Source organism: Cuculus canorus, chromosome 1 (genome assembly GCF_017976375.1).
Source record: "Cuculus canorus isolate bCucCan1 chromosome 1, bCucCan1.pri, whole genome shotgun sequence".
NCBI lineage: Eukaryota > Metazoa > Chordata > Aves > Cuculiformes > Cuculidae > Cuculus > Cuculus canorus.
Genome location: NC_071401.1, coordinates 81,633,838 through 81,660,844, shown reverse-complemented (window position 1 = coordinate 81,660,844; position 27,007 = coordinate 81,633,838). Strand labels below are relative to the sequence as shown.

The following is a 27,007-nucleotide window of genomic DNA, read 5'->3' as shown; positions in this document are numbered from 1 at the left end:
TGGGCGATTTTAAAATATTCTGTCGAAAACTGAAATGGTTGTATAACCCATAAGCTGAGACAGCCCACCGATGGAGTGTCATTCCCCAGCTATTTCACAAAGCATGGAGAACTTAAATTAGCAATCTGGGTTTAGTTTTTTTTAAGCCAGGTAAAATTGGTTTGGATTGACCTGAAAACTATTTATACCCTAAAAAAACATTCACTCCAAACACCGTCAGTAGTTGAGTAATGCAGTGGTATGTTTCTGTTTTGTACTTGAAAGTAGACTGGAAGTTAAAACTTGTGCAGAATTTCTGATACTCAGCACTGTGTTCTCTAGCGTGTGTGTCAGTCATAACGTGTTTTTCCCCTCTGCCCCACAGGGTGCAATGGCAGCAACTTACTCTGCTTTGAACCGTAATCAGTCACCGGTTTTGGAGCCAGTCGGCCGTTCTACTCTTGCTCAGAGGAGAGGTATAAAAAAAATTACCTCAACAGCCCTGTGAAGTGACCTCAACCAGATATTTGGTACCATGGCATAAGATGATAGCACAAATTATGGCGACAGGTAGCACATATCTGACAGATACCTGCAAGCACACTCTGTCCCAGCTGGTACCTATAATGCTGCTGCTCCTGCTGCTGCTACTGCTTTCATCTATTCTCGCTTTAAACTGTTGATGGCAAGTTACTGATCTTACTGGAGCTTCAAATGGAGTGACAAGTGGAAACAAAATGAAAACGATAATGTTCACGATTGAATAAACCTGAAGAATTATGAATGCCACCTCTGTCAAAATATACACTGAATAAAGCACTCTGCACCACATAGCATTATTTTTATAAGGAATATTTTTTGTCCCCTACAATGTTCTTCGTTACAGGTAGAGATGGACGGTTTATGTTAAGCACTTAGCTTAAACAATCTGTTTATATTAGCACTATATACTTTGTGCCATCCAACATTTTGTATGTTTTTGTAAACAGGTCACAAGCAGTACACATTTCCGTGCTGTTTCTTTAATGTATACATGCCTTGTTTTACTTAGATATTGTTAATCATTATGACTATTAAGTCTGATTAAACAGTTCACCTGGATTTAATCAGTATCGTTGGACAGCTCTAAAAGAAGCCTGACTGTTAAACAGCTATTGAATGTAATACTATGAATATGTATTTCTCCTTGCCTTTGTCTTTTCTACATTTCCATGTTTTTGATGCTGCATGTCATGTTATGAAAATCAGGATACTGTTTATAGTATTCGAAACTTAAACAGTGGATCTCTCACCATACTATATATATACAATAGGTAATATAACCCAGAGAAAAGATAACTTGCTCCATATCTCACTCTTGTCTTTTGTTCCCCCTCCATCCCTTTTTTTCTCTCCCATCTAATCTCTGGACTCAGGAATCATTGCTAAACACTTTCTGATAGAGGACATTTCTATATTGTTTATTCTTATAATCCATTGTTAATATTTTATCTCTATTCTGTGACTTTTGATTAAGCTGCAAAGGATTTGTTCAGTGAATGTTGGCATTATAAAGAAGAAAGGTAGCATTGAAGATAAAGCAGAACATATTATCCACTAATAAGCAGAAGCCTGAAAAAAGTACTGATTGCATTTGCAAAGCTGATGAATTTGATATTCTGTCAGTTATTTCCTGAAAATTTTAATGGATAGCCAACGTGAAATGAGAGGAGAGTCATCTAGATCTATCTGGGAGTTCAAAAAGGGTCATAATTTACCATGAAAATAGCATATTCCCAGTCAGGTAAACAAAGCTGTTCAGAGTGAACATTCTTACTTTTCCCTGGATGGAAGCATGTTTGTAATGAGGGTGAAAGATACTTTTTAAATACTAATATAAACTTGTAATAACCCTGGCGTCTCAGTGTCTTAAGTAATTAAAGGCACATCTTGATGGCTAGTCTTGAAAGACCAAATTGCCCACATGAGAAGGTGCACTGGAATGTGACTGAATTCGATGAGTGTGTCCCACTCCACCAAAATGGTATGCTACATCAACTCATTCCAGATATGAAAGTGAACTGTTGGGAATTCAAGCTTTAATAACTATGGATCTGGGTGAGCAGCTCTGTGTGAACAATACAATTTAAAAACTAAAAGGTGCAATTTTGTCTCTTGCATAAAAAGATATTTTCATGGTTTAGTGGTATTAAATTTCTTTTATGGAGATTAATTTGCTAGTTTTCGTGAAATCATCAGAGGTTTGTTGAAAGGGAGAATCATCTTTATGACCCTACAGATGTGCTCTAAACGAATGGGAGTGTGTTCCTTCTGCCACAAGTTTTTATGTTCCATGAGGAAGCTTCCTTCATTAGACTTGCAAAAGATCCCACTGTTATTGCCCTTAAAATTCTCTTGAATATTTAATCCATCATATCTTTGTTAAGGAATTAGTTTTACGAACAACACTTCTAACATCACCATAGATCTCAGAAATTTAAGCACATGGCTCTTCTAAGAAATTAGCATTTTTCCTTGGTGCTCTAGCATTGAAGTTCACTTTAGCTCTACAGACAGATGCATCTACCCTTCCTTCAAGAAATACGATTAACTAGAGGCAGAAAAAGGCCTATTTTTTTTTTTTTGACAATCTGCAGTTCCAAAAGAATTTAGTAGAACATTACATTTCAGAAAACATATCTTCAGCTCTGTGAGCAGTCGCAAGTTGGGCTCAGCAAAATCTAGAAACCATGCCTGCTGGAGTGGCTTTTAAATGTGTTTTTCTGAAGATCATCACATCTAGTCAACAAACGATATAAAACTCATCCTGTTGAAATGAAGGGATGACAGTATTTGCTCATGTGTCAATAAGAGCATTTCGGTTCAGGAAAGAGTTTTGTGTTTTCTGTGTGTGTATATAGAGGTACCTGGCAAAGAACAGACCAAAAAGTAGTAGTATTGAGCTGCTTCACTATTGGCAATATCTCTGTTAAAATAATAGAAAAGTACTTTCTGTAACTTTATTTTGGTCATGTTTGGTGGCCCTCAATCTCACTGGTCCTTGGCCAAATAGTGAAGCAAAGTTGACTCCCACATTTTATGTATTTGGCTTCTCAAGTAAGTTGTTCATTTAGTCTAGACTTTACAGGTGTTGCGACTGTGTCATGTATATAGCAGCACAGGATGAACATTTTAAATGCTAATAAAGCAGCAATTTAGTACATGCTAACTCAAATGTGTTGTACAGATACACTATATTTTAAACTTACTTTCTAAATCAAGACATAAAGGGCCTGTCAATGCAGGAGGTATATTTTACAGGCTAGACTTACATGGGTTTATATACTTTACCTCCTGTTTTGGATCCATGTTCACAACTTCCACATTTATTTTTATGGTTTTGTAGCTGCAGTTGTTGGAAGTTGTAAAGAAACCCACACAGTGCTTCAGTGAATGCCAGCACCTTTCTGTTAGAATGCAAGTATATACAACACTCTGTGTAAATTCATTGCTGGACCACTGCTTGGCAGAGTGAGTGACTCTAGCCTACACAGTCAGGAAGGATAAAAAGGGAACTGCAGACACCGATTTTCTCTATGTAGGCAGTGATGGGGGTGGTTCAGTATGAAATTACCACTTACTGTGCTTGAGACCATGAGAGAACAGAAGGAAAAGCATAGTTGCAATACTCAATAAATACGATCTATATCCCATAAGGGCAAAGTTCTTTATTCATAATCACTATAATGTTGAATGAAACTTATAAGAAGTTTTTCAAGAGAATATTTAAAACTTTTTTTTTTAACGAGACAAGGGCATAAGAAAATAGATTTACGTGTCTGGGAATTTTTTGTGTGTGTGTTTTGCTTTTGTAAATGTGGTGTACCAACTAAAGCTGTGCTTTTCTATTATTGGAAGGAAAGGATTCAAAGGACGCTGGTCCTTACTAGGCAGCAATGGTTAATAGATGAATTTTCACTTATGAAAATGATGTAAATGATTAGCTTTATCTTGATACTCTTGACCTAATCAAAGGGAAGATGTACTTATGAGGGATGTAATTATTTTGCAACCTGGGGGGGGGGGGAGTCTACTTAAAATGTTTTTAAAAAATGACAAAATCACAGATAAAATATTTTTCTACAATTCTATACAATCATACTTTATACTAGTTTTCTCAGCATGGCATGTAAGTGAGTCTAAGGTACTGTTCCAGGAAATCAGTGGTATTGTACCTTGTTCTAGACCATTACAATAGCATCTGTTAGATGCTTGGCACTGCTGTCATAGAACTGAAATGCTAGTAAAAATATTGTACTGAATACTTTAAATGATTGTTTTATTCAGAGTCTGATCTAGGAAATGTTTCAATCATGCTATTAATGTGTAATTAGAACTGCTCCAGATGTAACTATGAACAGTTCTGGAAAGATATCATTGCTTGTACTCCTGTCTAATGGCAGGTTTTGTAGTCTTCAAAAGAAATTGAAATTTCTACTATGAATAAACTTTCAAACATGTTAAAAAAAGTGGTTTGGTCAATCATTTGTTATGCCCTTTTAAAAAAGTTGTTTGCTCATCACTGACAGTGAACTGTCTACAGCACGCCAAGTGCACATTTCCAATCAGAGTTTTTAATAAGCAAGTCTTTTTGGGTTAAAATGTCACTTTATTACAGCATATTTACTCAGATCACTGACTGTAATGTAAACAGGGAGCCAGAGAAAAAGCATTTGTATTCAGTGGATGCAACAGATCCAATATATGACACAAGACCAAAGTGCTAGAATATTGTATTTTAATACTCTGTAAAGACTCCAGTCGACTGTGAAGTACAGCTTAAAGGGAGGCTGCTAAATAATACTTACAGTGCCTGCATTGCTCTAGACATTGAAATTACAGGCGTATTTGTAATTAATGAACCTTTATGCATATAGTCTCATTTTTAAAATATTTTAAATACTCCATAAAACATGCCCACGTGTTTCAGCAGCTCATGCAACTTGGAAGCTTACAATGGTAGTTCTTTTTAGCCTCACAACCTGGAAAAGATGGAAGATGTTGAATTTTGCATAGTCTACATAAAATTACAGTAATTCTGATAGAGAATATATGAGGAATGTACCTACAGCATTTGCTATGTGTACCAAAAGAAAGATATAAGAGGACATGAAAAGAGGTTTATAACTGGCACAAGAAGCAAGAGTGAGGAGAGAGGGCAGCATTATCTCCCAAGTGAAATTCACCCCTTGGATCCGAGCCCTGTGCCCACAGGAGGCTTTATCCTGCCTGCCTAAAGCCATTTTAAAATTGATTTTTAGAGTAATATGGAGAATTTCTAAGCCTTGAAAGGGTCTCGAAAGGAAGAAAAAGGGAGGCGATATAACCTGGGATCCCAATGATGCTATTTTGCCTTACTTCAACCTTTCCCACACTAATTCCCTCCCGTTTGCAACCATTTATTGTTCATGTTCCTAACAACGCCTTTTCTCCCAAGCACCGTGAGGTCCCCCAGGCTTGGTGGGTGGGTGCTTCATACTTCTCTCGGTGGAGGGGCAAGACCTCCGCCTGCCCCTTAAAGTCCACCACCAAAGCTCCTTGCAGTTCCCATGAGCTGCTGTTCCTGAAAAGCCAATTCAGGGCCCCATGCCTGCCATGGGGAGCAGTAAGAGCGCGGTGGCTGCAGGCAGGGGATGACATGACCCCCATTCCACACCTTCCCTGGAACCTCACATGGCTTCATGTGGGTTTATAGAATTTTAGAATGGTTTGGGTTGGAAGAGATCCTAAAGATCATTCAGCCCCTAACCCCCTGCCACGGGCAGGGACACCTCCCAGTAGACCACACTGCCCGAGGCCCCATCCAACCTGGCCTTGAACACCTCCAGGGATGGGGCAGCCACAGCTTCCCTGGGCAACCTGTGTCAGGGTCTCACCACTCTCATAGTGAAAAATTCTTCTTTACATCTAGTCTAAATCTGTCCCTCTCCACTTTATACCCACTGCCCCTAGTCCTATCACGGATGTGATTTATCTGGACTTCTGTAAAGCCTTTGACATGGTCCCCCACAACATCGATCTCTCTAAATTGGAGAGATATGGATTTGATACGTAGACTGTCCAGTGAATAAGAAAGTGGTTGGATGATCATATGCAGAGAGTAGCGGTCAACAACTCAATGTCCAGATGGAGATCCGTTACAAGTGGTGTCCCTCAGGGGTCCATACCAGGACCAGTGCTGTTTAATGTTCATCAATGATATTGACAGTGAGATTGAGTGCACCCTCAGCAAGTTTGCAGATGACACCGAGCTGAGTGGTGCAGTTGCCACACCTGAAGGCCAACTGTATCCTGGGCTACATCAAAAAACACCTGGCCAGCAGGGCGAGGGAGGGGATTCTGCCCCTCTATTCCTCTCTTGTGAGACCTCATCTGGAGTACTGTGTCCAGCTCTGGAATCCTCAGCATAAGAAGATGACGGAACTGTTGGAACGGGTCCAGAGGAGGGCTACAAAGATGATCAGAGGACTGGAGCACCTCCCATAACGAGGACAGGCTGAGAGAGTTGGGGTTGTTCAGCCTGGAGAAGGCTCAGAGGAGATCTTATAGAGACCTTCCAGTACCTGAAGGGGCTACAAGAAAACTGGGGAGGGACTGTTTACAAAGGCTTGTGGTGATAGGACAAGGGGGAATGGGTATAAACTGGAGAGGGGCGGATTTAGACTGGACATAAGGAAGAATTTCTTCACTACAAGACTGGTGAAGCACTGGCACAGGTTGCCCAGGGAAGCTGTGGCTGCCCCATCCCTGGAGGTGCTCAAGGCCAGGTTGAATGGTGCCTTGAGCAGCCTGATCCAGTGGGAGGTGTCCCTGCCCATGGCAAGGGGTTGGAACTGGATGACCTTTAAGGTCCTTCCACTCCAACCCACCCTCACCCCCGCAGAGCCGCCCCACGCACTCCCCGCCGCACCCCTCCCGGCCCCACCCATCGCGACGCCCAATGGCTGCCGGGGCCGCGCGGGGACGCTGAGCCCGCCCGCGCGCCAGGGGGCGCTCGCGCCCCTCGAGCGTTGCCAGCGCCCGGAACGCACGAGTCCGCCCGCAGCCCCGGCCCCGCCGCTTGGATCCCACCCGCCGCCTCCTTCTCCTCCTCCTCCTCCTCTCGGAAACCGCCTGAAGCCTCCACCGCCGCCCTTTCCCGCAGCCCCTCGGCGGCGCCATGCCCAAGAATAAAGGTGAGGCTCCCTCCGGCGCCGCCCGGGCCGCGCTGTGGGAAGTGTTGAGGCGCGGGGGGGGGGCGGCTGGGCCTGGGCTGCCCCTCCGCGCGCGCCGCCACACCGCGCGAGCCGCCGCCGCTCACGTGGGCACCGCCTCCCCCACGCCCGAGCGCGCGCCCCGGTGCCCCCGCGCCGCTCCCGGCGCTTCCGGGCGGCGCGCGGCCCGGCCTCGGCCTCGGCGGCCCCGGGACCGGGGTGGGTGGGGGGAGCGGCCCCTGGGTCCTCCTGTGCCCCCGCCCCGCCGCTGACAGGGAAGGAAGAAACGAGAGGGAGGGACGGAGCGAGCGACAGCTCCGTAAGGGGCGGGAGTGGAGTGGGAGCTGCGCTTCGGCGTCTTCATCCCGTGGCCACGTGTGTGCCATTTAAAAAGGGCAGATTCGCCTGCAGCGTGAGGGTTTCAGGGATTTCAGCGCTACCCTGACCCCCAAGCTGTTATTCTCCTCCATGCTTATCCCACCGTTCCCACAAGCTGATATTCTCCTCCTCCGTGGTTATCCCACCATTATCCATGAGGAATTTGGTAGCAGTGGTCACAAAAGCTGAAAATGGCATTGTGCAAATCCTTGTGGAGGGCTGCTGTCATAGAAGCACTTAATGGTTTGGGTTGGAAAGGACCTTAAAGACCATCCAGTTCCACCCCCTTGCCGTGGGCAGGGACACCTCCCACTGGATCAGGCTGCCCAAGGCCCCGTCCAACCTGGCCTTGAACACCTCCAGGGATGGGGCAGCCACAACCTCCCTGGGCAACCTGTGCCAGTGCCTCACCACCCTCATCGTGAAGAATTTCTTCCTTATGTCTAGTCTGAATCTTTCCCCTTCCACTTTAAAGCCACTCCAGAGCAACCAGGATGTGTTACATAGTGGAGGCTCTAATCTTGAAGTCATTGTGTTTGAGGCCAGGTTGGATGGGCCTTGCGCAGCCTGATCTAGTGGGACATGTCCCTGTCCATCACAGGAGGGTTGGAACTTGGTGATCTTTAAGGTGCCTTCCAACTTGAAGTGTTCTGTGATTCTACTCAGTTAAAAATCTTGTGCTAAAAATATTTAAAGCAAGCAAAGAAATCTGCATTTAGATAAGATACTCAAAACAGCCATCTGACAACAAGCACAAAAATCCGTGGAAGTGTGATTATTTTGTTCACTGTATTCAGAGAGAGTAACATATGCTTTACCCCTCTCTCCTTTTAATTTAGGTAAAGGAGGTAAAAACAGACGACGAGGTAAGAATGAGAATGAATCGGAAAAAAGAGAACTGGTCTTTAAGGAAGACGGGCAAGGTGAGTTTTTAACTATAGTATGGCAGTGCCATTGTTTTCAGTCAGTTATTGTAAGTGGCGTGCATTGGAAGTTGATACACAAATATCTGGAGAAGTACAAAGTTACTGTGGAGTAAAGACAGGTATTCTTATTGAGGTTGTATTTGGATACTAACTGACACTTAGAGTGTAGGAGGAAGACATTAGGAAAAGGGAAATTTTGAAATAGCATCACCCCTTAAGAATGAAGCCTGCTGCTCCTTGATCCTTTTGTGACGTGGTGTGTAATACAGCGTGTGTGTAACCATTCCCTAGAAATCCCTCCATCTCCTCTATGTAAGGGTCTGTAAGCTGATGTAGTTCAGTGTTGCCAGTAGTTGTTTGTTGTCTCTTAGATGCCCAGTCCTGCTTTCTTTTTATACCAACTGTAACATTTCTTGGATCCTTTGATGAGCTCTCTGAAGTCACTGACCTGGCAGAACAATATATTTCAATGTTCTTCCGCGGTTCCCTGATGGCTTGGTTCAGTTGGCTTGTGGGTTGGGATGTCTGACAATTACTAAAATGGGAACAATAGATAAGGTCTTTACTTGAATGTTGTCAGGTAAAGGAAGCCACAGCAGTGTTCAGCTGGAGGGCGATGACTAGGATTCCCCTCTCCATTGCCTTTTGGGGACAGTGAGCTCACTTGTCTTTTGGCTTACCTCGTCTTGTGTGTCAGACTCTTGTGGTTGCTCACATATACGCGAGTGCTTGCTTACTGACCAGTTAATCAGTGGCTTTGTTAGAAATACAGGAAAAGTACTGACTTAAATCTCTATAAAAGAGGTGGCCATTTTTGTTTAATACGTCCAGGGAGGGTGACTCCACCTCTTCCCTGGTAGCCTGTTCCAGTGCTTGACAAACCTTTCAGTGAAGATATTTTTCCTAATATCCAGTCTAAACTTCTCCTTGTGCAACTTGAGGCTGTTTCCTCTTCTCTTATCACTTGTTACTTGGGAGAAGAGAACAACACCTCGCTGCAGCCTCTTTTCAGGTAGTTGTGAAGAGTGGAGCCTTCTTTTCTCCAGACTAAACAATCCGAGTTCCGTCGTAAGACTTGTGCTCCAGAGCCTTCACCAGCTTCTTTGCCCTCCTCTGGACACACTCCAGCACCTCAATGCTCTTCCTGTCATGAGAGACCCAAAACTAAACGCAGTATTTGAGGTGTAGCCTCACCAATCCTGAGAACAGGGGCACAATCACTTCCCTGCTCCTGCAGGCCACACCATTTCTGATACAAGCCAGGATGCCTTGCGCACCTGGGCACACTGCTGGCTCACATTCAGCTGTCTGTTGACAGTCACCCCCAATTCTTGTTCTGCCAGGCAGCTTTCCTGCTAGTCTTCTCCAGGCCTGTAGTGTTGTATGGGGTTACTGTGACCCAAGTGCAGGACCTTGCACATTGGCCGTAGCCTATCAATCCAGCCTGTCTAGGTCCCTCTGTAGAGCCTTCCTGCCCTTCAGCAGATCGACCCTCCTGCACAACTGAGCGTCACCTGCAAACTTACTGAGGGAGCACTCGATGCCCTCATCAAGATCATTGATGAAGGTATGAAATAGAACTGGCCCAAATACTGAACCCTGGGGAACACAACTTGTGACCGGCCACCAACAGGATTTAACTCCATTTGCCATGGTTCTGTGGGTTCAGCCATCGAGACAGTTTTTACCCAGTGGAGAGTATGCCCATCCAAGCCATGAGCAGCAGTGAAACATTATTCTCAGTTATTAATGTTCTCATGTGGTCTGTTTGACTATCTAGCTTGTGCTACGGAAAGATTTTAGAATATTGAAATACAGCTGCAGCTAATGGAGAAAAAGTTTTTTCCCGGTGAGAATGGGTGGTCAGGCAGTGTTATAATTTTTACAATCTTTATTCTTTTTAGTGAAATGGTAAGGCATTGTGGTGCAAACTTCAATAAGTGGGTGTGAAGTGTTTCAGTAGTGATTTCTGGAACTCAGTGGGGGAAGGAGATTAAATACGAGGTGAGAGATTGATGGGGGGGTGTTGAAGAGAAGCATCATAGTTTTTAACTGAATCCTGTTACTTGTCTTTCAGTTTCTGACAACAGCAGAACTTGCCCTTTCAAGAACAGCATTTTTTTCCTGCAGAAGGGATTCAGAGTATCCATGGGGTATATGGGATGTGCAGATTTCTCCCCTTCCCTCAATGATCACATGAGATTTTTTCCATCAGGACAGGCGTTGTGATGCTGTCATTAGCTTTCAAACTCTGAGTGTGACTTGATAGCTCTAAAAATTATGTGCCGTAAGCATTTCAGCAGAAACAAAAGCATGGATACAACCAAGAATGAGGATGTTTGAAAATGTTAACATCAACAACCTTACAAAAACTGATACATTCAGCAGCCTGCATGGCTGATCAAAGCTCCTCTTAGCTGTTCACCTTTGACAAAACGCTAACAGCAAATTTTGGTTACAGTGACGGAAGTTATTGATTGTTTTATGAAGCTGTATTTGTTGAGCAGCTCTGCTCTGTGTTACTATCTCTTTCAGAATACGCCCAGGTGATCAAGATGCTAGGCAATGGCAGACTGGAGGCGTTATGTTTTGACGGTGTGAAGAGGTTATGTCATATTAGAGGGAAACTAAGAAAAAAGGTAATTCTAAGGCATTGCAGTGGAGAACAGTAGCAATATGTGTGATGCATAATTGTGAAAATGTACATGCGTAGCTTGTTACAAAAGTTAATGTTTATACTGTACTTAATACCTTAAAATATTTTGTTAGCAAACTTGTTTGTTCTTCTGTTTGTCTTGCCGGAACAAATATAGGCAGTTGTTGACTTTTGAGTGATACTTGTAATTGAAAGGCTGCTTTTGGATGTCTGTATTTCAGGGAAGATTTTTTTGGCTGCTTATGAAATCCTGTTTTTTCATATTCTAGAAATGTATATGTATATGAAATATTAAAAAAGCTCTCTAACTGCAGATGGAGAGCTTGATAACTATTTCTGTGTTTTATCTGAGACTAGAGCAGTACTTACCTTAGCAGAAGAACTTCTGTTACAGAACATGAAGACTGACACCTAGCATAGGAAATAAAGGTGCAAGAGAGTTGTCCAAAGCCACCATTTAGGTATGCTGTTTCCCAAAACCAATAATAATCGGGGTTTGATACCAAACTGGGGAGCAACTGCATAATTGCCATCTTATTACTGGGTGACCTATCTGAAAGTAGTTTAAGTGTGGCTTTGGAAGGTTTCTTTATGACTTCCTGCAAGTACCTCAGATGCCATCATTTTGTTTTCTTCTTCATCAGTTCCTAAAATACTTTTGGGCAAAGCTGATCTGCAAAAGTCATTCTACCTTAAGGGAAGTCAGTTCTACGTGTTTGGATTCTTAATAGATAGTCTGTTCCCAATAAGAACAGATGTTCACTGTGTTCATTCTGGATTGTTCCACCTGTCTGGATTTGATCACCAGTGAATGCACATATCTTGGTATCAGTGTGAGTCCTGCTAGCTGCAATAAACTGTTGAGGGTAAATGGAGAACATATAGAGAGGAATGAATGCTAGGTGCTGCAGAATTAATTTCTTGCTACAGAAAGCATCACTTATCTCTTTCTCATGTCTGAAAGAAAGGAAATCTCAACTGAAATATATTTCATCTCCAGAAAATCAAGCTGTTATGGGAGAGAACTATCTTGCGCATTTTAATTAGCATGTCTTGTTTTGCAGGCTGCTGGCTTTGGTTTGTCTGATTGCATAGTCAGTTACTAGAAATAGCTCCATTTGTTTTCTTGTGTTCTTCACTGTGCTTGTCCATCAGCAACCTTCATTAGGTTTTTGTTTCATTTTTGCCCTTCTGGAGCTCTGTTCAGAGTGGTGGATTGATGCATTTCTTCTGTTTTCAAGTTATGACTTGGTAACCACCTTGCTTGCTATAGCTCTTCAAAGAAGTTTGATTTACCTTTAGCAATAGCTCTGTAACTTGTGAAATAATATTATCTATGAGTATTTATGACCTTGATTTTGCTCTTAAAATATGAAATTGGGTATTTCCTGTTTACTGGTTAGGAAGTGAAAATGGTGGCTCTCGTGAAATGTTTCTCGTTAAACCTAAATGGGCTGTTTGACTCGTGTTATGTAACAAAAATTGAATTCCTGCAATATAACGTATGTTTTTCTGTTTCAGGTTTGGATAAATACATCTGATATTATATTGGTCGGCTTAAGAGACTACCAGGTAAAAATTCAGAGTAATTTGCCAATGAAGAATATCTTACAAACCTCTCTATTTAATGATAAATTGCAGTAGATATCGTGAGAAATTCATAGAATCAGAATGGTTTGGGTTAGAAGGGACTTAAAAGATCATCCAGTTCCAACTGCCCTGCAGTGGGCAAGGACACCTTCCACTGGCTCAGGTTGTGCAAAGCCTCATCCAGCCTGGCCTTGAACACCTCCAGGAAAGGGGCATTTACGACTTCTTTGAGCAACCTGTGCCAGCACCTCGTCACCCTTACAGTATGGGTGTGAGCCATCTAACTTTCTTTGACTTCATATTTAGTTCTGCTAAATCATGACTTTTAGTTTCCTTGTATTACAGAAGGATTGTCATGAGTAGATGACAAATCCTGGATGAACTAGTTCTTCTAAATTGCATCCTGAGACTATGTTAGTGAAGGTGCTTATTGACATCACACCTGACCATTTTTTTCCAGGCATAGCTGTTTGATGCTTGGATCCTGTGATACAAGGGAGGTTGAGCCAGGCACCAAACATTTTATTGTGATAATCAGAATTTTGGGGAATCAGTATTTTGGAGCCTTGATGTTTAGGCTTAAGAAGCCAGCTCATCAGTGATCAGTTTCTCCTTAAAATTTCCAGAAATGGAGTAGCATAATTTTACCTAATGCAGAGTTTAATGGGAAAAAGTTTTCACATTTTCTTTAAGTAAATGTCTTTTCATGAATGTTAGTGTTGGGTTATCAGTTGTTTCGAGATAGATTCTGCTTCTGAAACATTACATTAGCATTGTAAAACACTTAAGATACTGTCATTTACTATATATAGTAAACTACTGAAAATTAGGCAGTTTTGACACTTTCTGACCACCAAACACCTCACTATATGTGTTCATTGAAGAAAGATTAGTTTCAAAGGCATGAAACTGAACTTCTCAGATTACTTATATTAGCAGAAAATTAAGTTATCGCCTAGAAGAAAGGAAGATATCTTACCAATGAACATTTTTTTACTTCACATTCAAAGGAACTGGAAGAGAAGGAGGAACAAGATATTCTTTTGTAAATAATATAGATGTTAATCTTCCATAAATGAAATCGGTGTTACTTGCCTGCTAAGGTGAATAGAGAGGTTTTTTTTCTTCATAGATAACTAATAAATTCTCATCAATTCTTATTTAGGATAACAAGGCTGATGTTATTCTAAAGTACAATGCAGATGAAGCCAGAAGTCTGAAAGCTTATGGGGAGCTTCCAGAACATGGTAAGAATCTCTTCGCTTCAAATCGGAAATTTCTATTGGACAAGAATATTCAATCTGTCTTGACTTGGTGTGAGTGCACTTCTTAACTTCACTGAATTCCTTTTTAGCTAAAATCAATGAAACAGACACATTTGGTCCTGGAGATGATGATGAAATCCAGTTTGATGATATTGGAGATGATGATGAAGATATTGATGACGTAAGTAGTAAACGTATATTTTGTATCATATGCTTGAAACTGTCATCTTTGGCAATAAGCTGTCTTTGCTTGTTTTAGAGCAAGTAAAATAATACATCGATGTTCAGGATAGCTCACCTTCTCGGAGACTGATTCAGAAAGTGATGTGGATGTATGCATGCCACCTTTCTGTTTTCTCTTCTGTCCTACAATTATTTTCTAATTGACCTCTAAACAGCCTAGTGTCATACTATTAAAACGTACATGAGATCAGTCTTCTCATTACCCTTAAGGTGCCTAAAAGAAAATCAAAAGTCATTTGACTGCAAAGACCTAGAATTCTGTAGCAGCATCCATTCAAATGATTGTGTATGTGTACATATATGTGTTTGTCTCTGTTTGCGGGGAGTTACAGTTGCATGAGTCGACCGCATACGCAGATGTATCTGGGTATGTTCATATTGAAGGAACAATATAGCCCTCAGTACTGCTCTCTGAAGCATAAGCTTTTTACAACACGCTCATGGTAGAAAGCAAAATAAATGATACAGGAAGGTTTAGCAGAGTAGTAGGATTTCCTTGCGTTCCCTGCACAGCAGGCTAGAAAGAGCTTTCAGGAAGCAGGCACAAAGATTAGTGGGTCCCTGTGCCGTGTAGGGCCGCTGTGACCGTTTCAGTCGAGGAAGGGTGAGCCATAAACTGCTGATGCAAACAACAGTGGACACCAACTGCTGGAACAGGTCACAGGTTGTGTAGGTGTTTTGGCAGATTGCATAAACACATGTGCATTTCACCATTCTGATTCCTCTGTAATTTTAACAATCTCAGTGTGCAGTAATAACTACAGAAATAATTGAGGGATTTGTGGTTAACAAAGATGTTAAGTCTCCTTTTTTGTTAACATAAAAATCATAAAAAGCTGTATCTCAGTAGTTACTAAAGTTATCTGTAGTCCTGAATTGACAAATTATGACAATCAGTTGTGTTAATGACTAAAGCCCTAGTAACTGACCATGCACACTCTTAAATTGTAGTAGTAAAATTGTTCAAATTCTATAGTAAATTGCAGAAGTAGAATCTGCTGTGAAATGTTTTCTAAGATGATGCACTTCATTTTGCAGTGGAGAGAGGAATGTGTGCAGGGTCAACTGGCTAAGAGGATAAGTAGTAACTTACAGAGCCAGTGAGTTAATTTAATTGGATAGACTGTTCTAAGTATATTATTATGTTTTAATTCTTCATCTTTTTAGTCCCCTCTCTGTCCAAGTTGGCACTATAGCTGATTCTTTTGAAGAGCCTACATTATTTTGACTTCTTTGAGGTTCTCAATATACTGAATCAGATAAAATATTTTAAAAGTATCAAAATCTTCATGAATTTTTCTTCAGACTTTGGAAAATTGCACTTTAGGCCAGTCAGTGGTTGAGCTTGCTGAAGCTTTAGCTTCTGAGACTAGAAGCACTTTCTAGGACTGTATGCTTTTAATAACGATGCTATTGTAGGGCATCAAAGTAATAAGTAGGTGTAGGAGTATTGAAATAATAAAATCTGCAAAATAATGGATCTTTGTGTGGTATAATGGATTTAAGTGAGCAGCTATGATTGTTTTTAAGCTTCTGTCAGATATGCAATATAATATATTAATATCATACTTTAAGAAAGAAAAAGACATAAAATGTGCATAACCTCTCTGAGGATCATTCTAGTCTACCCAGAATGATGTGTGGCTTTCAAGGTCATAGTTAACGGGAAAGCCTCGGTAGAGTCTTTCCTTTGTTGTTTATGTCAGAAAAATGATTTAAAAACCAATCATTTTGCCACTAAATTAATTTTGATAGTCGCTACTTAGAGGAGTTAACCTTAAACTCTGTTTTGTTTCTGAGAAAAATCATGAGCTCGTTTGTCTGTAATACTTATATATAATTATATTAGCAGAATTGCTCACCTGCCTACCTACAGTATCATAACAGTAGTGGTGGGGACATAAGGGAGAGTAATTGTTCACATGTTAAGAAAACAGGATATGAGCTGAGGCAAAAACATTACTGTACTGAGTTCAGGAAGTCTCCTGTTGAACTGTAAAAATAGCTTAAAGGCAACATTGCTTGATGAAAAATGCCTATGAATTAAATACATGATGTGATGTTTTTGCTTTTCAGATCTAATTTGGAACAGAGGTTTACATTCCGACTTTTTTCCTCCAAGGATTGTTCTACATTGATATTTCGATTATTTTTGGGGTGAAGTCCCTTTCTTTTAAGAAGACTGAAAATTCTTGGTAAAGAGTGTAGTTTGTTACATCAAAAGGATTTATTTTCAATGTTTGTTTTAAAGTATTTATATTTCTTTAGGAATGGATAATGCTGAATTACGCAAAGGTTCAATGAAATGCCACAAATATTTTGTCTCTTCACCAATTAGAGCTTTTACCTCTGGATGTAAGTGAGACACGGTGATATGGGCTGTAAAAGGCTGCATTTTTCCCTATTCTGCTTTCATCACTACAATTCCAGTTAAACTTGTGTTTCGAAATAAAAACTGTTTACCCTGTAATTATCATGGATTTTGATTAAATACAAATACCCAGTTCAGATTAGTATCAAATCATACTATGCAGTGTCTGTCCTTATACCCCTTGCCTTGTTGTTAACTTTAAAAAGATTTTGATAATAGAAAAGGAAGGCAGAAATCTGCATTTAAATTCATAATGCATGATGAATCTGCTTTTCGTGTCTAGTAGCATGCTGCTATTTTTATACTGATTTTGATAATTAAAAACACTCATTATTTCAAAGATGTAAATTTACCACAGGGGAGGAGTAGGGGAGAAGTAAAGATAAAAACTAAGCAGCATCTCAGATTTGCAGTTGCCGAAAGCTGTCTTATATGCGTAGCTCTTCGGTGTTGTAAGTACAGTAGGCAGAAGGTGAACACTGGGTGGCACCCAACTTTAACAGGGATACATTAATACAAAACATTAACAGTTGGGTTTGTACTGAAAAATACATAAAATAGTTTTCCCCCAAAATGAATGCTTAACATTCTTGATATGTTAAACATGTAGACTATTTTTACATTATAGAAAAAGTTATGTTAAGAGTAGAGTTTTATTTTAATCCTGAATTGTAAGGTACAACATTAAAGCTTACATGGACTTTGAACAATATAAATGAGAAAATAAATTTGTGTCAAGCGTAGGAAAAGAATCTTTCCTCCAGAATAAATTGCTGAAACAAAGTAATGGAAAGATTCTTCTCCACCTTCAGAATGGAGAGTCATTTAAGAAGCTGAATAAAGACTTAACATAATCACGCAAATATTATATTGTGGTAACCTTAGTTTCTTTGTCTTCAATTATGTATTTAATAACTTTGAAAGCAGGTTAATGGAAAACTTTTGTGCCATAAAAACACTTGTATTCGTTATACAGTCTTTTTGGTATGATGTAAAGTGACTACCCCAATAGATAAAACCAAAATGGCTTTAAATATGGAGTGGCCTCATTGATTTACATGATTTTTAAAGAGTTCTGTGCTGGATTTGAACTTTCAGAGCTTTTGCAAAACTGTCTTCTCTTTTACTTCTTTTCCTCTCATGGATCTGGTATCTCATTCCAGGGATAACAAATGTTTTGTAGTATTAAATAAGTTTACCAAATGTTTCGTGGGTTTTAAATATTTGTTGCAAAAACTTGCTAAATATTGGGAAAAGATACTACCAATACATCATTCTTACTTCACTGATCTTAAAGCATATGAAAGATAGTATATCTTTGTATGACTACAAAGTCCAGCTGTGAAGCAAAATAAATGCTGTCATTTTAGAACAAGGTTTATAAACCATTCCCTAGTTCATTTCCTCACATTGTTAAGCAGACTATGAGCAGCTCTGAAAATGTTTAAGAGCTCTCAAAGCCGATCTTGAGGTCCAAGTGCAGAACATATCTGTTCTTTTCAGTTGTGCTAGCAGAAAGGTTAATGATTAAATTACGATGAATGTTTACTGAAAAGACAGTTAGTATGGAAATTATACTTGCCAAACCCAGTCTTGTATGTGTGGTGAGAATGTGAAGTGTGGGGTCAGCGGCAAGGAGAAATACAAAGGAATACACTGTGGTTCTAAGGAGCTTATGTCAGTGTACCAGAGTTCTCCAGTATAACTGAGACTATAACTGTGGGACAAAGGTGAATCTCTGTTCCTGGCAGAATTGGTTATGGTTTGCCCTTAGGTTCCTTCCAGTCTTTATTGTTCCTGGGCAATTGTCTGGCTCAGCCTGAGATCTCTAGAGTTTGTAAGGAAATTTCCTATTTAACTGTTATACCCTTATTAATGCTCTGGCTCCAAACACTCTGGTTTCTACTTACACGCTTGGCTGCATTGCCTTCCTTGAACACATTTCCTTATCTTGTTTCTCTGTCCACTGCTAGAGCTCCTTTCATAGCTCCATCCAGGCAGCTTTATATTGTCCCTTCCTGCTTTTCTTTTTCTCTGGGGGTGGGAACAGCTTCCAGAAGTAGCTCTCTTTTCAATGCCTCCGTGTAAAGAGCAGTAGGACAGCAGCTGCCAGGCAGAGGATTGCAAGATTAAAGACTGTAAAGCCATGAAAGGTGCTTCATCTCTAAGGGTATTTTCTTAGATAATATTTTAATAATTCTTGTTTAACTTCAGGAACTGCTGCTTGCTTTTTACCATTGAAATGTTATTTTTGTTCATTGTTCCAAATATTCTTTGTCTCTTCACCTTATAATAGGGTGTTGTGGTTAGCCAGCAACAAAGCACTACCCAGCTGTTTGCTCACACCCCCTAGTGGGATGGAGAAAGTCAGAAGAGTAAAAGTGAGAAAACTCGTGGTCTAAGATAAAAGCAGTTTAATAGGTGAAGCAAAAAATGCCCATGCAAGCAAAGCAAAAGAAGGAATTCCTTCAATACTTCCCGTTGGCAGACAAGTGTTCGGCCGTCTCCAGGAAAGCAGGGCTCCATCATGCAGAATGGTTTCTTGGTAAGACAACTGCCATCACTCCAAATGTCTCTCCCTTTCTCCTTCGCCCAGTTCTATATAATGAGCATGATGTCATATGGTGTGGAATATCCATATGGTATGAGATACCTGTATGGTCAGTTGGTTGTATCCCCAGCTGTGTCCCCTCCCAGTTTCTGGTGCACTCCCAGCTTCCTCACTGGTGGGGTGATGGGAGAGGCAGAAACAGCCTTGACTCTGTGTAACCACTGCTCAGCAGTAACTAAAACATCTCTGCATTATCAACATTGTTTCTAGCACATCCAAACACATCTACTATGAAGAAAATTAACTCTGCCCCACCCAAAGCCAGCGCACGGCGGGGCTGTGCATTTGGTTGGATGCTCCTAATGCTTTTCTACCCTGATCCTTTGCAGATATAGTCCAGGCACACTAATTGAAAAAAAAGATGTCATTAAAAAAAACCAAACTATAACATCATCTCTCCTTATGCAAGCATTGGAGGTGCCGGTAACCTGTGATTGCTGAGCTCTGTGCCATTTACTTGTTAGTACTGATAGGTTATATCATTTATCTCTGCACTGTATCTGCTTGCATGCATGTACATGCTTCTGTGTGCTAGTGCTATATACGTCTATATAATACATTTCATACATATATATACGGCACCATATATACACGCATGCTTATGCTTAAGTTAGGGTACAGCATCCAGCGTGGTAGAGGTTTGGCTGGTGCAATGATTGCTCTGTAACATGAATGATGTCTATGAATAAAAATGAGCTGAAGACTGAGTGTGATGGTTTGCTCGGTGTGGCACCTGCCTGTGCTCCTGATCAGGTTCTTCATGATGAATAGGTAGGACTCTTGACATGTCTATGTCGTGAACGAATGCTGGGGCTGCCGCTCCTGGAGGAGCCTCTGGTGATAAGGTGAGTTGGGGTGTTGACTGTTCATGCTGTTGAGCAAGCCTCAGTCTAAGCTGTAGTTATTTACTGGTTTTGAACATGAATATCATGGGACCTGAGTACCTGTATTGTGGTTCACTAGGAGGACTCAGGCCTAGCTTTTCGCTTGTGGACACCATGCTGTCCCTCTACAGTTTGACCACTGTAGAGGTGAGGATTTGAAAGTTAAAATAAGTGCAGCCTTTTGGAACATGGGTGGGAAGAGGGAAGTAGTGTCTGAAATAATCTTAGAGTAATCCCAGTGCAGCTTTACTCGTCCCTTTAAACTTGAAGCACATTGCTGGCTTTTGTGAAGGTAGCTGTTGGTGATGATTTCTCATTTTGATACAAAACAGTGAATCTTCAGAATTTATTTCTGATGCCATTTATGCCCTTCCCTCTGGAGAAGGAGGGAGAAGATGTTAGCAGGAAGGATGCCTTTGGTTTTTTTTATCACAGCAAGCATGAGTCAGAGTTTGTAGTGATTAATTGGGGTTGCTTGGGCTATGTCTTGCATATCAAATTTAATGCTAAAGATCAATTTTGTGATTTTAAAATACAATCTCAACCTAATAGAGAGGCAAGCTGAAAATAGGGTATACCTTCATCTAGTAATTCCATCTAGGAAGCAGATACTAGCATAAGGGTACCACTGGAAGCATCAAAAGTCTTGTTTCTCCTTTCAAGTTCTTGTTTGCTCCTGGGCCACACTTGAGATCCACATGTTTTAATTACATCAATTATGTTTTCAGACTTTCCTTCAGCTGCTTAGTGGGACAAAAACACTTAAAAATAAATACATAGATGAGACTTTGTTGTCTGTCCTGTGAGTTAGCTTTTTGTGTTTTTTTGTAATGTGTTTGTAGACAGAGAGGACACTTGCACAACAGTTTTATCTATGTCGACCCTGTCAGCTCAAAAAAGGAAGGCTTTATCAGAAACTGAAAGAGACTTGGTAACAGCTAAGGGGGCTATTACTGCATCACTTGCCAAACAGTAAATTCTCTTCTGAAGTACTCTTGCTGTATTTTGCAGGCACTTATTCTTTCCTGTTGTAAAAGTGGGTAGCTTGTGTTTGTGTCTCTAGGCTGTGATGGTGTACGAGTCTCTTCTGCAGTCACTAGCATCTACATTCCTTGTTCAGCCCTACTCTTCTTTAATGGTTCAGTTCATTTTATTCTCAACTGAGGAACATCATCAGCAAAATGCCTTTGTGTGTTTGGCCTCTGGAGGGAGCAGACAAGCAAAAAACCAAACTGACCTTGGCAGATCAGGGCAAGCAGATTGCCTCAGCTTCACAGTAGAATTTCTATCACTGGGTTTCAGGGACTCTGAGGTACCCAGAGGCTGCAATAATTATGCCAGCAGCAGAAATACTTAAGACTTTTTTTTAAAGTTTTTTGAAGTAGGTTGCCTTCTTCCTGAAGAACAAGGTGATTCAAGCATGTAAGTATGGGCTGAGGTGCAGGGCTGTCACTTGGCAGCAACACGTGCATCTACAGGAAATACAACAAAGAGCAGTAGTTATACTGGAGGATTCCCATGGGACACCCAGACCTCCATGGGTTATATGTGTTTCACCATCAGTGGTACCTGCTGTCAGGGAGGATTTGAATTTGTGACAATCCTCAAGACAGCGACACGAGACTCTGCAGTTACCGTGTTTAGTCTCTGTGCTTAGGGAGGAAAGCCAAGTGCTGCAAAGTGCTTGAGGAAACAGTTTCTGACTTACAAGGTTTAACATTAATTGTAGTTGACAGTGATGGGGATGAGGAAAGATGCATTAACATGGTTTCTGAGGAGAATTTTACTGTTGCTTCCTGACCCAGTGGAGAGATCTCCTCTAGTTGTGGCTGAAACTGGAAACGTCTACAGAAGCTACAGTAGTTAAAGCTGTAGTCCCGGAGACTTGCTGAGAAGTCGTAGGCCCTGCAAAGGTGTGGAAGACCTTGACTTCTGAACCTATGGACAGCAACTCTCCCAGCTTGCCTTGTCACAGTGCTTTGGAATAGGTCTGGGATGTTAATTATCAACTGATGCAGCTGGTGGCTGACCAGAGGGAGTCTTGCATCTTGAGCACATAAAAAGATGCAGCTAGATCCCAAGTTTGGCTGAAAATGGCAGAAGTAGCCAGCACTAAGTAACTGCGTAGGGTGTGACAGAAGATATAGAGATGGATATTCAGATTGATGATAATAACTTCATAGTTCTCTGCCGCTAATTGACTGCAGCATAGCAGCCTGAATAGAAATGAGAAGAAAGAAGCCACAGATCAATTGTTAGTGTATGTAGGGATAGGTTTCTCCTAGATTTGGTAAATAGCTTCTTAAGCTGTGGAGAGGAAGTGTTTAGACTTTTGTAGCTGTTAGCCTAACCAGAAGGACCTGCAGTATCTTATTCTTAGTGAACCTGTGGCTTATGAAATTTTTAATGGAACATTTGGTTCTTTGCTCCTAAATGGCATTAGGCACTTTGCAAAAGAAAAAGTATGGGTACATCTATTTATTTTAGTTTTCATGTAGATGTTAGATGATTCTGCCAGCCCTCTTAGCTGAAAAAAAATCTTAAAAGATGCCCTGGTGCGGTTGTCCATCTTGCCGTATTCCACTTGAACCGACTTCTCTTTCCCTCCTCTTCCTGATTTGAATCTATGCTGTCACATTGCTAAGTGTACATTTTCTCTGCAAAGGAAGGAAGAGTGATCTTGGGCTTCTTGGAAGGTTTTAAACTGAACTGCTGTAAATTTACTGTTTAGGATTACAAAAGTCAATGTTAACTGTAGGTTTTGTTGTAGGATAAGACAGAAAATAATGTGTAGTAACTAAGACAGAGAAAGGACAGCCAGTAGCTGAATATGAGTTACAGGCTTAGGTTAACCTAGCAATAATTATATATAGGCAGATGATAGAGAATTTAAAAAAAAAATAAAAATTGAAGGAGTGTGTCTGATTTAGGGCATTGGAAAGCATGTAGAAGAAACAGTTTGAGTGCCAAGTAGCCAATAACTTCATACTGAGAAGACAGCATGACTTGTTTCTAATTATTTGCATGGTTGACACCTTTTAAATCAATTAAAATAATAAAAGGGGAAAGGGAGGAGAGTATGACACCTAATAGTTTCCTTCATTACTACCCAAGCCCTCCTTAAACCAGGTAATTTCCTTATTGCTGGTTTTCAAAACAATATTTACTCTTGATTGAACAGGTTTTTCATTTGTTTTTTCTGTAATCACATAATCGTCATGTGCACATATGACTGTAGAAAATGTTAGTTTATATTCTTACATTTTCTACACATACCACACAGTGATAATAAGTGAATATCTTTTCATCTTCCTAGGAAAACCTGATTCTTTTGGGAAAAAGTCTTTAAACTCGTGATTTCTCAGTTAATGTCAGGTGGCTGCCTGTATTTCTTTAGCTTCATTTTTTGCCATCCACACATTACACTGGTTCTCTTGCACTGCTCATTGTTGAGATTTCTCGAGGGACTTCTGCATCTATTTCCTCTATTATGAAAAGTGTTGTTATGGGAATACACTGTTGTTCGTAATAGTTTAATATGCCTTAAGAATTAACCTTTCCATGTCCTTCCTGTAAAAAATAATATTTTTTTAACTTTACCCCAACAAACCAAGTGGATGAACTTGATAGAAGCATCAGCTACTTTTTTCCTAAGGGCATGGTTACAGCGGATGACGCTCAGTGTTCCTTCCAATGGCTAAGTAAGCATGTTCTATTTTTTCTTTCTCGCAAAACAGTACTTTCCTCAAGGTGAGTGCAGGTATGTGTAATTAGAACTTAGATATACAGAAATGAAGGCATTTAGCTGAGCTCCCGCTTAATCCAAAAACTTCTAAGGATCAAAGACTGTTCGGTAACTCCATGCCATAGCTAATGTCTGTGTTTCAGAATAACTTAATGTGGACAATACCATTAGAAAATGCCTTATCAAACCATTTATAAATTTGTTTTTCAGAAATATTTCAAAAATTGGTTTGTACAGAAATTACTTCAAAGTCACACGTAACTCACTGACCACAATCACTTAAAGAGGTATCTTATCTTAACACTTAACTTTCTAAAGCCTACATTAAATGTTCTGTTAGACTAAATTCTTTCTTCCTGTAACAGCCTATTGCTGGTGATAAGAGATGGAGTGCCTAAGAGAAGTTACTAGCATACTTAGTAGATTTTAAACTTATTAGGCAGGGCTCTTCCACCCCCACCACTATAAATCTTTTTTTCAGTAAATTCTAACCTCTGGATTAAGGAATCCAGAGGTAGCAGATAAAGTATGTTCTGTTTCTTGTTCTGCCTCCTGACTCCACCACATTCTATTGCACTTCCCTGTTTAGTCTCTTTTTAATCTTAAGGAATAGGGCTCTAAGTGCATTTTACCTCTTGCGATATCTTGGTATATTTCAGGATTGGTACATCAACAGAGCACTTCATAAAAGTGAAAATATCCAGTCTCTGTCAGACTGAAAGGACCCTCTGGACACCCCCACCCCCCACCCCCTTCCTGCTTCTGGAATAACTAAAAGCAGCCAGAGAAGGATGTAGGAAAGAAGTCATATGTGACAAAATGTCTCTTCTTGTATAATCTCCCACTTCCGGTGCTTTCTAGCTTAGGGTTTCCCCAGCTGGAGCTCACTGTGTCATGAAAGACATTTTCAGTTTGGGAATTGGGGAGTGAGGATGAGAGTCATTCAGAAAAGGGCAGGAAAGGGATTTTTTATTCTATCAAGTTGCACAGGTGTGCTCTGGGGCTGCATTAGGAATTCAGATTGGATACTCAACTCCAATAAGCAATACATACTTCAGTGGCATTTAAAGAGAGCAGCACAAGATTTGTTCTTTTTAGTCAAAAAGGAGTTTCCTCTTGGAATCTATTGTTTTGTTAGTAAGCCTTGCTGTAAATCACTGAGAGTTCTATACATGCTAGTATACTATTTGAGTCATTTTACAATCAGGAATGAGAAAACATTTAGGTCAATTCTTTTCATTGCATAGTAGGAAAGTGCTGGACCTTCAGCTCCAAGTCCAGTCTCTCTCCAGGCTCCTGCTGGACATTCCCCTACCCATCTGGAAAAACTTCCAATCTTTATTTTCTCCATAGAGGTGTGGTGGTGTCTGGCTCACTTGCTAACAGCCTGCAGAGATTTGCCATGGCCCAGCACCACCTCCCGTAGTGGTAGGGCTGCACAGGACTTCTCTGAATCCTTTGGTGTTCTCAAGAACTGCTTCTACCTCTGCGACGTGCAGAAATGCCATCTGGAGCTCTGTTCAAACTCTTGCTCAGTATGCCATCATAAAAGCTTTTCAATTCAGTTGGCCATGTGCTCCTCCAGCCTCTGTTTTCAGAAGTTTGCAAGACCACCCTTCATTCAGCTGCACAAGGCTAGGTGAAGGCATAGGGGATATACAGCTCAGAGGCATCCACTCCATAACAATTGCTTGGAGCAAAAAGTTATGTCATTTGCCAAAAACTGGAAGCTATTTAAAATGTGTGTTCTTCCTTCATATTCACCTCTGAATCCCTCAGCAAAATGTGAGTATGAGAAGCATCCAGCAGATGGGGCACATTCTTCCCCTTTCTTAGGTTGCTTATGCAGTTTGAGAGAGGAACGCACTGTCGGATCTAAAAATGTTTCTAGCCCAAATAATCACATCTGTGCACAGCACAGTAAGAACACGCCTTTGGACAGCAGGCTTTGAGTAACTTCTTGAGTGACATGAAAGTTTCTGAAATAGTATAATCTCTAACACTTCTCATTGGCAAGACAATGTTTCTATATAAATGATCTTTAGGTACTTTCCAGGTCAATGCTCATTTCAAACCCCTGCCATAATGCACCAAAACAACAGTTGATGCAGCACATTCTGAACCATCTCAGGGCAGTGAAGTTGCCTATGAAAAGGTTTGGTTTGGCTTGGTTTGGTTTGGCGTGGTTTGGTTTTGCAAACCTATTTTTAAGCTGGTAACTTCTCCTGTTCAGTTTGTGTTAGTGCCAGCCCAGCTGAAGGAGAAATGCACTGGGAGGTGGGAAGACCAGTGAAGGTATGAAGGCTGTTGGAAGCTGACGTAGCCTCTGAAGACTCAGGGGAAATTATGGCCTTAATTTGTTGTTAGACTCACAGAAATGTACAGGTTGGAAGGGACTTTTCGGGTTTGCTCATCCAACCTTCTGTGCAAAGCAGGTCCAGTTCCAGCACGTTGCTCGTGGCTTTGTCCTGTTGCTTTTTTAACATTCCCAAAGATGGAGGTTCCAGGGCCTCTCTGGCAAACTTATTTCAGGGTTTTTCATGGTTAAAAAGAAATAACTTCCTTGTATTTCACTGTAATCCTCTGTTTTCTGAGCTGTGTCTATTGCCTCTTGTTCATCCACAGTGAGCAACCAAGAAGAGTCTGGTTCTCTCTTCTATTCCCCTCCATCCCAATTACATAGTTGCAGACAGGAGTAAGAGCTCTCCTCATTCTTTCCCACAGACTGAATAAACCTAGAACCTCTGAACCTCCCCCCAGTATCTTGTTCTCCAGTCCTTCCAGCAGCCTTAGTCGTCTGTTGGACTCATACATTTATCTCATGTTGGGGAGCCCCGAAACAGACATGGTGTTTTGGATGCAATCTCAGTGTAACAGTGTTCTTCACTGCAGTTTGTAATAAGCATCTGATGTAGGATTTTTTTTTTGTCGGCTACTGAGACATTGGAGCACTAGAGCTGAATCACGAGACTTGAACTCCAAGAATCTGAGAAGTGAGTTCCCTATCAGAGAAGAAAACTCAGTAACTTTGTCTCAGCAGAGGAGGTGAAGTGAAAAAATACAGTTAGGAGATGTTATATAAAAAATACAGAGGTTCCCTCCGCAGAGGTTTGCCTAGCTTTTCTCT

General features: G+C 40.8%; 2 protein-coding genes across 4 annotated transcripts in view; both read left to right on the top strand.

The window, feature by feature from the left end:
- The window catches only part of RPS6KA3 (ribosomal protein S6 kinase A3), a 79,836-nt gene extending 75,364 nt beyond the window's left edge, over nucleotides 1-4,472 (top strand). For all 3 annotated transcript variants that reach the window (XM_054070924.1, XM_054070913.1, XM_054070933.1), the window contains exon 22: nucleotides 365-4,472. In XM_054070924.1, coding sequence (XP_053926899.1) covers nucleotides 365-487 — 123 coding nt within the window. In that variant the 3' untranslated portion in view covers nucleotides 488-4,472. The remainder of the gene's footprint in view (nucleotides 1-364) is intronic.
- A 2,544-nt stretch (nucleotides 4,473-7,016) lies between these two features.
- On the top strand, nucleotides 7,017-19,835 carry EIF1AX (eukaryotic translation initiation factor 1A X-linked). The gene is made up of 7 exons (XM_054054188.1): nucleotides 7,017-7,193; nucleotides 8,429-8,512; nucleotides 11,051-11,154; nucleotides 12,693-12,743; nucleotides 13,927-14,008; nucleotides 14,116-14,207; nucleotides 16,346-19,835. Exons 1-7 carry the CDS (start codon nucleotides 7,178-7,180, stop codon nucleotides 16,349-16,351), a joined length of 435 nt encoding a protein of 144 aa, XP_053910163.1. The 5' UTR covers nucleotides 7,017-7,177; the 3' UTR covers nucleotides 16,352-19,835.
- Nucleotides 19,836-27,007: the final 7,172 nt, after the last annotated feature.